The sequence below is a fragment of the Rhinoderma darwinii genome, chromosome 13 (genome assembly GCF_050947455.1).
Source record: "Rhinoderma darwinii isolate aRhiDar2 chromosome 13, aRhiDar2.hap1, whole genome shotgun sequence".
Taxonomy (NCBI): Eukaryota; Metazoa; Chordata; class Amphibia; order Anura; family Rhinodermatidae; genus Rhinoderma; species Rhinoderma darwinii.
Genome location: NC_134699.1, coordinates 39,585,400 through 39,598,897, shown reverse-complemented (window position 1 = coordinate 39,598,897; position 13,498 = coordinate 39,585,400). Strand labels below are relative to the sequence as shown.

The 13,498-nt window shown below is 41.1% G+C and overlaps 1 protein-coding gene across 1 annotated transcript; it reads right to left on the bottom strand.

Annotated features, from left to right (window-relative positions):
• Positions 1 to 554: 554 nt before the first annotated feature.
• On the bottom strand, positions 555 to 4,787 carry LOC142666697 (protein AAR2 homolog). Its single transcript, XM_075846846.1, has 4 exons — positions 4,248 to 4,787; positions 3,567 to 3,784; positions 3,086 to 3,315; positions 555 to 1,124 (listed from the first exon to the last, which is right to left on the bottom strand). The coding sequence occupies exons 1-4, from the start codon at positions 4,784 to 4,786 to the stop codon at positions 930 to 932; spliced, it is 1,182 nt and encodes a 393-aa protein (XP_075702961.1). The 5' UTR covers position 4,787; the 3' UTR covers positions 555 to 929.
• Positions 4,788 to 13,498: the final 8,711 nt, after the last annotated feature.

Below are 13,498 nucleotides of genomic sequence, written 5' to 3'. Positions count from 1 at the left end.
TAAGTAAAGAAAATACAACTTGGAACGGCTTTCATAAATTTCACTGTAAGAACATTAGTGGAACGTAAGGATGGCTGCCAAGTGACCGGTGTGAAGTTCTGCAAATCAGGCTGAACCCGGAATGTTTCTAAGGATTAGCGCTTCCAATTTTTTTTCTTTTTAAACTTGAAAGTCTATAAGTATAGAAACTATGAGATAAGGTGTGATATAAATCCTATTAAATCTGACTGAAAGGTATGAAAAAACCAAGGCTGACACCATAGAAAGCCATGCAGATGGTTCTGGATCTAGGCCTACCTGATTGAGCTAGCTAGAATTCTAACTATAGATGGAATATATGTATACACACGAACATTATATCTCGCAGGTGCAATTTTTACAGTTCTAAGTAGTGCAGCGCCCTCTAGTGAATGATAATAAAGACAGAAGAAGCTGTTTCTTAAAACAGTTCTTTATATTCTAGGATTAAGCACTGAATCACCAGGTGAGTGCAGCTCCCTCCGAAGATACAAAAAGTATTACTGGAAGAGGATCATAACCTTGCTAACATACACAATTGGTATAAAGCAGCATCAATTCACAATTGCATTTGGCGAAGCCATCTGGAATTCTGTGCCACACACAAATATCACTTTAAAAATGCCCAGAAAGAAGATATTGCTCAGCGGTCATGTCTGTGGTCACCGAATCCCATGAATGAATTCAGTTCAGGAAGCAGCAATACAGCTCTATATACTATGGTAGTTTCATAGTTCACTTATCCAGGGCCCGAGTGCCTTAGTATTCCTAGTTCCAGAAGAGTCACCTGTACAGTGGCATCATGCAAGATGAGTTTCTGAACAAGTCAGCCGCTGAAGAGTCAGCTGTACAGTGGCATCATTTCGTGGGCCCTACTACAACTATGAAGGAAAGGGAATTTCAGCGTTTCTCTATGGATGGGAAGTTTCATCTGAAGTAATAGCATTTCCCAAGTCCTCAGGCAGCTGGACAACAAGTGGCGCACAGTCCAGAGGATCCTCCTCAAAGTCCCACTGAAACCTCTTGGTGAGATGGGCACGGAAGCGGAGAGCTTTCTTCCTCAGGTCTTTATCCGTGGTTGGGGAGCACAGAAATGAGAAAAGCACCTAAGGATTGAGACAATAGACACAACTGTACGATCACCTTCTGTAATGAGTTTTGGAACACAAGTACTTTGTGACAATTGTAAATGAGTGATAGAAACCTGTAAAGGTTTGGCTGCTTTAGAAAGTATTGCAACCCCTTTACTTTTAGAATCAGGGGGGTTAGAGCACAAAGACCTCAACTAATGTTATTTCTGACATGTCTCTCTAACATGTGGTAAGATCCATTTAGGGGATATTTCCCTTTAAGTTTTACGAGATAATATATAAGCACATTAAAAAAAATCTGTGAAAAACGTATAAATATTCTGCATTAAGGGTAATACATCTTCTGATAAGCCTCTGAGACAGGTTACAAAAACTTATTGGTGTGTCTGTGCCCTGTGACCCCCATCTCTTGCTACAATGGAGGGCACATGCCTTAAAGATTTTCTGAAGACATGGGGCACTTCTCAGTGACATAACATAACCTTTCCTTTAGGCCAGATTCACACGAATGTGTCCATATTGCATCCACAAAAAAAGCAGCGTTTTTCCTTTGCTACCGGTCCGTGTGCCATCAGTGTGTGTTCCTTGTGCCATCAGTGTGTGTTCCGTGTGCCATCAGTGTGTTTCGTGTGCCATCAGTGTGTTCCGTGTGCCATCAGTGTGTGTTCCGTGTGCCAAGAATTTTTGATGTCAGTGTTGGTGCACATTTTTTTTATTTTTTTCTCTGCATTTCTTTAGCAACTGTTGCGTCAATCACAGACAGCACATGGATGACGTCCGAGTGCGGTCCGTGATCCGCAAAAACGCACCAAAATAGGTCCATCTGAGGATGGATACGTGTTTGACTAAAATTCTATGCTCAGGAGACTTCTGGCCACCGCTATGAACTAGGTAACATACAGTCTACTTATTTGCTAGTCACATGAATGTGGCGGAACTGAAATATCAGACACATCCCAAGGACATCAGTGGTGCTGTTTCTAGAAAATAAGGATATTTTTCTATTCCAGGGCAACCACTTTAAAGGGGTTGTCCAGTTTCTGAAAACTGACGCCCTAACCACCAGATAGGTCATCGGTATACGATTGCACCGATCTGCAACTTGGAACGGGATGCAGTAGTTGGAGACCGAAGCAGATGACTCAGACACCTGCAAAACGGACGTTCGGCGAAATTGCAGCTTTGCTCCTAATCACTTGAATAGGAGCAGAGCTGCAATGCCGCAGCTCGGTCGCTATTCTTTGACCGGAGCCATCTGCTTCCAGCAGCATCGTCCGTCGCCCGGAGGCAGATGGAGTGCCGGATCGGGGCGGGGTTCGGACCCGTACCGATCATATACTGATGACCTATCCGGTGGATAGGTCATTCGTTTTTGGAAAGTGGATAGCCCCTTTAAGCCTTAAAGAGAATTCTTCCTAAAACAATTAAAGCTACCAGTAACCTACAAGTCAGATTTTCCATTCAATAGCCCACATTCATCAATGCATTTGCTCCTTTGTTTTTGGTACATTTTACTATAAAATAGTGTCCGACTTGCTGTGTGACATTTATTAACCATTTAGAGCCTTTAAGCATTGAGAGCCACTTGCACGTCACTTTGTAAAAGTGGAGTGGAGTGTGGGCGTGGCTTACCGTTTGGCCAAGATTTAGACACATTTATGAAATGTGTTTTTTTTTAAATTAGCAAAAAAGAGAAAAAAAAAATGTCACAACTCTACTCCGCACAGACCCTGGCGTCATTTTAGCCAATGTGAACGTTAACGGCAGTGAGAGATTTATCATATGCAATCATCAAGGTGGTCTAGCTTTAACTTAGACATTGGCTAAACGGACGCCACTTTTGATAAATGTGGGCCGATGTCTGTGGAAAGTATAGATTTCCCTCAGACTGGATAAATACAGAACATGGTCTAAGAATATTCATAATGATCGTTATTGGGAACAATATAAAGGAGAAAGGAACAGGATTAATCTACCTGCAGAGTACTTGTCAGGAAGTTGTCCTGAGATACAATGTCTATGAAGAAATCTGTAGGAACCTGTGCCAGCTGGTGATACAGGACGGAGATGACCTCACTGTACAGATCTAGATGCTGCAAGGACAACGTCTCTGCTCGGCACAAAAGATTCAGCAGCTTCTTCCACTGTTCAAACCCCTCGTAGACGTTACCCAGAAGGAAACACACAAAGGAAAACTGCAGCTCAGCTGAAATGGAACAAATAAGATTAATTACCAAAAAAAAAAAAAAAAAAGGCTGTGCCACAAATGTTATATTACACATACACGTGTCATGTATGAGAACATATACAAGCCTATTTCTACAGTGATAGACTGAGACCTGCTTAAGATCAGTACACATATTTCAGAGTATTGTACAGTGTATCTGGTATAGTGGTGTCCAATACATTCACAATAGACAACTTTAAAATGCAGTTGAATAGAAGTTTGTTACTGACCTAAGATCGCCAGTGGATCGCCTGGATAATGGAGGTCAATCAGTTGCCCAAGGGCATAGGACAGGTCCATGCTGTGCTGAGTAATCTCAGCAGGAGTGGCATTATCTGGGTACGTTTTCTCTGGTATCTGGCTGAATCGGATCTCTGTTCCCTCTTTCTGCTTCATTTGGGGGAGTCTGGACATGCCTTCCTTATAGTTTTGACATATAGTGTCATACCTGTGCAAAGAACCTAAAACTGAAACACACGCCAAGTCCAACATGAGCACAATAAATAGAAAACAGAGCAGTTAGTGTATGGTGTCAAGCATAGGTATTTTTGGTTTCCCTCACCTCAATTATCTGTTCCAAAAAAAGAAAAAAAAACTTAAAGGGGTATTCCGGTTTAAATAAATAAAAGCTAATCATTTGTATAATAAAAAGTTATACAATTTTCCAATAGGAAAATATAGTAGTACAGGATGCTGAGAATTGTTTCATCCAGAAAAGATAGAATGAAGCCAGCTATGATCTCAAGTTGAAATGTAGCGATACCCTGACCAGAATATTTTGATGTAAATAATGGGAGGAGCGAAAATAAAAAGAACGTGTGAAGGAAGGAAAGGGGACAGATTTCCCAGTATCATCTATGTGAACAGCTGCAGTAGAAATTATGCTGCACAATATTTACTCTTATATTTACCTGGGTAAGTTATGTTTGGCCCGATCCTCTGTGTGGGTCATCTTCTCCATAGGCAAGACCTCTGGAAACGAGCAGATGGTCCCACAGGCTGGCTGTAGCTTCAACATGGCTTCTTTAGATATGTGGTTGGTCAGAGATACCCAACGATGAAGACTTTTATATGGGTATGGCCCCAAAGATGGGTCCAATGACGTTAGCTGTTCGCGTAAATTGTCGGCCTCCTCCTGGGAAGTAGCAACCATCTCCTCCTCCTGGGAGTCCCAGTGCAGGAGACGGATGTCCTTTTGTTCCAAGTAAAAGAAAATGCCTGAGCGTGGACCAGTTTCCCCAGGTTCTCCTATTCTTTTCGCACTATAGTGAATAAAGTGAACACCTGGTGGAACCATCTTCACTCTTTTGAATCGAGGGCCAAGTTGCCAACTGTTTGAGTCTATACCAAATTCTGACCCCTCTGGTACACCGAAGATCACAATAGTTGCTCCTTCAAAGAACAACTGTCGTGCCAATTCTGGATCCATTTCTGTAGATGAACTTGCCATATCTGCGCAACAAAGAAATCGTAACTGGTTAAGGTTTAATCATAAACCTACAGATTTATTTCAATTAATTCAATGTAAATGCATCCATTCTTTTCCATGGATGTCCTGATGCAGCTCTTGATTTAGTTAATGGAAAACGGGACTCTTAAAGGGTTATTCCCAAGTTGACTCAAATTTTTTTTTTAGACATTCTAAGCAGGAAATGAATTTTAAAACATTTGCTGTTAAAATGTTTTAAAAATTCATTTCCTAAGTTACCTTTTTTTTACACTTGATAACTCAGCAAGTGCTGGTTATCTTTTCTAAAAAGGGGCGTGAGCGACTCGATGTCAATCAAGCCGCTCCGCTCTGCAGTGTGCGCGCTCCCGACGTTGCTAGATACTGTAGTTCTAGCAACATCGGGAGAATGTTCGTCTCAAGCGGGAATGGTAAGCCTGATTGAGACGAACTTACCGTGAATGTCAACTACACTACATTACACTACACTACATTCTCCCCGTTTCGGCAAACAACTTCTCCCCCCCCCCACCCTGTCACTACATGTAATGTTTGTAGCCGCCGCACCGGTGCTGCATCAGCACCCGGCGAACAACAAATATATTAAAAAAATAAACTCACCTAAGACGTCCCTACGGAGCTCTGAAAGGTCCCGTCACTTGCCATCTTCCTTCTTCTTGGCGCCGCTCACATTCATAGTAACAATGCGTTGTGGCACAGATGACGTAATCATATCAGGCACACGTGATTACGTCATCTGCGCCCACCGCTCTGTTATTGTGAATGGGAGCATTAGAAGAAAAGTGACGGTACCGTTCAGATCTTGGTGGGAACATCTTAGGTGAGTTTATTTATGTATGTATGTATGTATGTATGTATGTATGTATGTGTGTGTATATGTGCATGTATGTATGTATGTGTATATGTGCATGTATGTATGCATGTTGCCATGTATGTATGTTGTCATGTATGTATGTTGTCATGTATGTGTATATGTGCATGTATGTATGCATGTTGCCATGTATGTTGTCATGTATGTATGTATGTATGTGTATATGTGCATGTATGTATGTATGTTGGCATGTATGTATGTTGGCATGTATGTATATATGTGCATGTTAGTATATATGTGCATGTTAGTATGTATGTTTGCATGTATGTATGTTTGCATGTATGTATGTATGTGTATATGTGCATGTATGTATGTATGTTTGCATGTATGTATGTATGTATGTTGTCATGTATGTTGTAATGTATGTGTATATGTGCATGTATGCATGTATTATGCATGTTGCCATGTATGTATGTTGGTATGTATGTGTATATGTGTATGTATGCATGTATGTTGGCATGTATGTATATATGTGCATGCTAGTATATATGTGCATGTTAGTATGTATGTTTGTATGTATGTATGTTTGCATGTATGTATGTTGTCATGTATGTATGTGTATATGTACATGTATGCTTGCATGTATGTATGTATGTATGTTGTCATGTATGTATGTGTATATGTGCATGTATGTATGTTTGCATGTATGTTGGCATGTATGTATGTATGTATGTATGTGTGTTGTCATGTATGTGTATATGTGCATGCATGTATGTATGTTGTCATGTATGTATGTGCATGTATGTTTGCATGTATGTATGTTGGCATGTATGTATATGTGTGCATGTATGTTTGTATGTATGGTTGCTTGTATGTATGTTGGCATGTATGTATGTTGGCATGTATGTATATATGTGCATGTTAGTATATATGTGCATGTTAGTATGTATGTTTGCATGTATGTATGTGTGTATATGTGCATGTATGTATGTTTGCATGTATGTATGTTGCCATGTATGTATGTTGTCATGTATCTATGTGTATATGTGTGTGTATGTATTTATGTATGTATGTATGTTGGCATGTATGTATATATGTGCATGTTAGTATATATGTGCATGGTAGTATGTATGTATGTATGTTTGTATGTATGTATGTATGTTATGTATGTATTTGTATATGTGCATGTATGTTTGCATGTATGTATCTTGTCATGTATGTATGTGTAATAACCACCATTATTACCCCGGTACCCACCACCACCAGGGGTGCCGGGAGGAGCCAAGTACGATCCAGTACCCGACCATCTGTTGTGATGGTCGGGCTCTGGGGCGGCCGCAGGCTGGTATTATGAGGCTGGGAAGGGCCAAAAACTGTGGACCTTCCAAACCTTGTAATGCTAGGCTGCTGCTGTGTTGTATCTGGCTGGTTATAAAAGTGGGGGGGCCCCCACGTCATTTTTTTAAAATTATTTATTTATTATTTTTATTAAAAAGACATGGGGTTCCACCCAATTTATCATAACCAGCCACAAACAACACAGTGTTATTAGCCTGGGAATGTACTAAACCAGTGGCCCCTCCCACCCGTGTAATGCCAGGCTGCTGCGGCCTTGTATATGGCTGGTTATTAAAAATGTGGGGGACCGAACGTCTATTGTTAAATTTTAAAAAAAAACGACGTGGGGGCCCCCACATTTTTATAACCAGCCCGATACAACACAGCAGCAGCAGCCTAGCATTATAAGGGTGGGAAGGTCCACTGTTTTTGGCCCTTCCCAGCCTCATAATACCAGCCTGCGGCCGCCCCAGTGCCCGACCATCACAAGAGATGGTCGGGTACTGGATCGTACCAAGCTCTTCCCGGCACCCCGGGTGGTGGTGGGTACCGGGGTAATAATGGGTGGTTAGTGCTAGCCTCTGCACTGGCAGTACCGCCTTAATAATGGACGCTGTCAATCAGCCAACTGCCATTATCTAGGCACTAATAAAGCTTGAAAAAAAAACACAAATACAATTTTTTTTTATTGAAATAAGAAATCCCCAACAAAACCCTCGTTATCCATTTTATTAAAATTTGCAAAAAACGTAGATCTACGCAGTAGTCCAACGAATCGAAGATGTAGTCCAATTGGTACATCAAAATCTGCAACAACATAAAAAAAGTTATCAATGTGAACAATACCGATACTTATACTCACCTACACACACACAAACAACCACACACAAACATATACACAAACACATATATTACACAAACACACACATAAACTCACAAACACATACACACAAACATATCCACAAACACACACATATACACACAAACACACACATTTACACACAAACATATACACAAACACATGTACACAAACACCCATATATACACAAACACATAAACACACAAACACATACACAAACACAAACATATACACAAACATATACACACAAACATATACACAAACACACCCACATATACACAAACACACCCATATATACACAAACACACACACATATACACAAACACACATATACAAAAACACACACAAACATATACATACAAACATATACACATGCACAAACACACCCATATATACACAAACACACACACATAAACTCAAAAAAACACACATATACACACAAACATATACACAAACACATGTACACAAACACACCCATATATACACAAACACACATATACACAAACACACACATATACAAAAATACACAAACATATACACACAAACATATACACATATGCACAAACACACCCATATATACACAAACACACACATAAACTCACAAATACACAAACATATACACACAAACATATACACACACACACACATATATACACACACACGTATACACACAAACATATACACAAACACATGTACACAAACACACCCATATATACACAAACACACATACACAAACACACACACAAACATATACACAAACACACACACATATACACAAGCACACATATACAAAAACACACACAAACATATACACACAAACATATACACATGCACAAACACACCCATATATACACAAACACACACACACATATACACACACACACACACACACACATATACATATACAAAAACACACAAACATATACACACAAGCATATACACATATGAACAAACACACACATAAACACACACACATATACACAAACACACACATATACACACAAACATATACACAAACACATGTACACAAACACACATACACAAACACACACATATACACACACACACAAACATATACACAAACACACCCATATATACACAAACACACCCATATATACACAAACACACACATATATACACAAACACACACACACACACACACATATACACAAACACACCCATATATACACAAACACACACATATAAACACACCAAAAAAACACACACACATATACACACAAACATATACACATATACACACAAACAAATGTACACAAACACACCCATATATACACAAACACACACATATACAAAAACACACACACACCCACACACACACCCACACAAACATATACACAAACACACCCATATACACACACACACATAAACACACACATATACACAAACACAAAAATATACACACAAACATATACACATACACACAAATACACCCATATATACACTCACACATAAACACACACACACATATACACAAACATATACACAAACACATATACACAAACACACCCATATATACACAAACACACCCAGACACACACACACACACACACTTACCTTTAGCGGAGCGCAGACTTCTCGTGACGGGTGCCTTCCACTGCATCTCCTGCGCATGCGCCGAGATGCGCCGAGATGCGCGTTCACGAGTAAATGACATCCTCTGCTCAGGACGCAGAGGATGTCATTACGCATGCGCAGCCACCGCTAAAGGTAAATAGCGGTGGCCGGGAACTTAGGCAACGAGCAAGATACAAAGAGGGACTGACCGCAACTTCAATCAAGGATATCAAGAAAACGACATCGCTGGACGACGGACAGGTAATTAGAATTCTTCTTATTTTTACATGGGGGAAGCTTTATAGTTACATTTATCAACTTGGGAATAACCCTTTAAGTTGATGCCTCTACCCCACTTGAACGAAGAATGCCTTAAAGGTGTATTCTCAACAATTAATGTTACGACATATCCCTAGGATATGCTGTAGGTTTGACATTTGGAACCCTGCAGATCCAGGGAACGTAGGGAAAGGCCCGGCGGCCAGGAGCACCACTTTGCAGGGAATTTTTTTTAAAGGGATGCAGCGCTAAACCAGCACTGCGGCCCCTTTTATCTCGTAATCAGTGTGACCCCCCATGCCCCCAGCGAAGGCATATCCTAGCAATATGTCATCCCTTTAGTAGATAGGAAAACCCCATTAAACATTAAAAAAATAAATAATCAATAAATAATATGTCCCCCAAAATGGTGCTATTAAAAAATACAACTTGTCCCGCAAAAAACAAGACCTTATATAGCTATGTCAACGCAAAAATAAAAAGGTTATAGCTCTTGGAATGCAACGATGGAAAAACTTAAGAAATGGCTTGGTCATTAAGGTTTAAAATAGGCTGGTCATTAAGGGGTTAATGGGGTTTACCTATGACAAACAAATATTTATGCAAAGTTTCAACTGCAGATGCTTAAAAGAATATATTAAAGGGTAACTAAACTTTCAAAAAACTCTTCACATGTCATAGTGACCTCTCAGAAGTTTTGATCAGCGGGGGTACGAGCAATGGGACTCCCACCAATCACTAAAGTGAAGCCCTCGGGTGAGTGCTGTGCAGCTTAGTTTCTGATTGGCTTTCCATGGAAAGCCGAGAAAGCGGTCTACGGGCTCATAGACTTTCTGTTGAGACTGAGAAAAGACTATCGGAAACTAAGCAGCACGGCGCTCACCTGAGTGATTCTGCCTCTTCGTTTTAGCGATCGGTGCTCAGACCCCCAGCGATCAAAACTTCTGACATGTCACTATTGAAAGTTTAGTTACACATTAAGGAATTGTATGTAACACAAGCCGGAAGTCTTGGGAGCGTTGCAATAATACGCTCGAAGCCTGCAGGAAATTTCAAATTCCGATCAAATAAATTTGATTATTTCGCTCTCAAGGCCTCTGACGATTCTGTTTTTTAACAGAATCATTTCTCTAGTGGCGCCAAGAAGCAGGAGGAAGCTCTACCTCGCTGCCTTGTCACCTGCCTGAGAGGCTGCGCCCCGTCCTGTCCCAGTCTGCTCCCTGCTTCCCCAAAATGATACAGTACGGAACAGAAGAGGAAGCAGGGACTCCTAGCATAGTGCCACACCGCCCTGTAGATAGCACCACCACCCCTGTAGAGATCACTTCCCCTCACAGTAGCTCCCTCTAGGAGCGGAATCCCCAGCCAGAGCGTTGCTGACACTCTGGCCAGGGATTCCACTCCTAGAGGTGGTCCCTGACTTCTGTCCAAATATGTACAGTGGGCACTGGGCACTATCTACAGTGGCACTATCAACAGTGGGCACTGTGGCACTATATGGGTACTGTGGCACTGTCTATGTGGGCTCTGATGGATGAGAATTTGGAGACACACTAATGCAAAATGGCCATAAAAAACTGACAGTTGATCAGTTTTTAATGTCCATTTTTTTTTCACTGGTGTGTGAATATAGCCTAAATGACTGACGCCAGGAGTCCCGTTCACATGTACCGTGTCAGGCTGGGAAATCAGGCTGATACACGGACTGTTTTTCACGGTCCAGTGATTCCGGCCTTAATGTAATTTATTTAAAGGAAAGGTGTAATGATTTAATTTTTCTTATTCATTTATGTGGTTTTATTTAATAAAATATTATAATAATTTTTTTTTATTTAACTGGGGGCTGCCATTTTTTTAATTTCATCTGTGTATGTGTCCCTTCACGACACATGCACAGATGAAATATGGCAGTTACAGGCCATAAGAACAGCTCCCGTTCACATGTCCTGTGCTTCTGCTGTCTGGCTCTGTGCTGCGCATGCACAGTTCAGAGTGGCCAGCACAGAAGCAGGTTTAAAGGGGGAAAGCCGGTGCCATTTTGGAGACCGGCCGCACTGCTGGTAAGGTGTGAGTCTGTGTGGTTTTTGCATGTTTGTGGCAGGGGTGCGTGTGTGTGTGTGTGTGTGTGTGTGTGTGGGGGGGGGGGGGGGGTTTTGTGTGTGGTGCGGGTGCATGTTTTGGTTGCACCCCTCCTCGTCGCGGGCCCCCCTGCTGACCTGCTGTAACTTCTCCCTTGGCAGGCTGTCAGGAGAGGGAGAATAGTAATAATAAAACACTTTTTTTTGTTCAAATGTCTATCTCATATATATTGATATATAGTACAGGTGTGTGCGTGTGTGTGTGTGTGTGTGTGTGTGTGTGTAAGCATGTATATATACGTACGTACGTACGTACGTACGTACGTACGTACGTACGTATATACATGTTTGCATGTATGTATATACATGTTTGCATGTATGTATATACATGTATGTATATGCATGTATGTATGTATGTATGTATATACATATATGTCTGCATGTGCACTACCATTCAAAAGTTTAGGGTCACTTAGAAATTTCCTTCTTTTTGCAAGAAAAGCACAGTTTTTGTTCAATGAAGATAACATTAAATTAATCAGAAATACACTCTATACATTGTTAATGTGCTAAATGACTATTCTAGCTGCAAACGTCTGGTTTTTAATGCAATATCTACATAGGTGTATAGAGGCCCATTTCCAGCAACCATCACTCCAGTGTTCTAATGGTACATTGTGTTTGCTAACTGTTTTAGAAGGCTAATGGATGATTAGAAAACACTTGAAAACCCTTGTGCAATTATGTTAGCACCGCTGTAAACAGTTCTGCTGTTTAGAGGAGCTATAAAACTGACCTTCCTTTGAGCTAGTTGGGAATCTGGAGCATTACATTTGTGGGTTCGATTAAACTCTCCAAATAGCTAGAAAAAGAGAGCTTTCATGTAAAACTCGACAGTCTATTCTTGTTCTTAGAAATGAAGGCTATTCCATGCGAGAAATTGCCAAGAAACTGAAGATTCTCTACAACGGTGTGTAATACTCCCTTCAGAGGACAGCACAAACAGGCTCTAACCAGAGTAGAAAGAGAAGTGGGAGGCCCCGCTGCACAACTTTGCAACAAGACAAGTACATTAGAGTCTCTAGTTTGAGAAATAGACGCCTCACAGGTCCTCAACTGGCAGCTTCATTAAATAGTACCCGCAAAACGCCAGTGTCAACGTCTACAGTGAAGAGGCGACTCCGGGATGCCGGCCTTCAGGGCAGAGTGGCAAAGAAAAAGCCATATCTGAGACTGGCTAATAAAAAGAAAAGATTAATATGGGCAAAAGCACACAGACATTGGACAGAGGAAGATTGGAAAAAAGTGTTATGGACAGACGAATCGAAGTTTGAGGTGTTTGGATCACATAGAAGAACATTTGTGAGACGCAGAACAACTGAAAAGATGCTGGAAGAGTGCCTGACGCCATCTGTCAAGCATGGTGGAGGTAATGTGATGGTCTGGGTTTGCTTTGGTGCTGGTAAAATGGGAGATTTGTACAAGGTAAAAGAGATTTTGAATAAGGAAGGCTATCACTCCATTTTGCAACGCCATGCCATACCCTGTGGACAGCGCTTGATTGGAGCCAATTTCATCCTACAACAGGACAATGACCCAAAGCACACCTCCAAATTATGCAAGAACTATTTAGGGAAGAAGCAGGCAGCTGGTATTCTATCTGTAATGGAGTGGCCAGCACAGTCACCAGATCTCAACCCCATAGAGATGTTGTGGGAGCAGCTTGACCGTATGGTACGCAAGAAGTGCCCATC

Coding starts and splice junctions, on each gene's coding strand:
- LOC142666697 (XM_075846846.1), bottom strand. CDS start 4,786: ATGGCAAGTTCATCTACAGAAATGGATCCAGAATTGGCACGACAGTTG. Junction 3,785..4,247: donor GCCAAACATAACTTACCCAG/GTAAATATAAGA, acceptor TTCTTTGCACAG/GTATGACACTATATGTCAAA. Junction 1,125..3,085: donor TCCTGACAAGTACTCTGCAG/GTAGATTAATCC, acceptor CTCAATCCTTAG/GTGCTTTTCTCATTTCTGTG.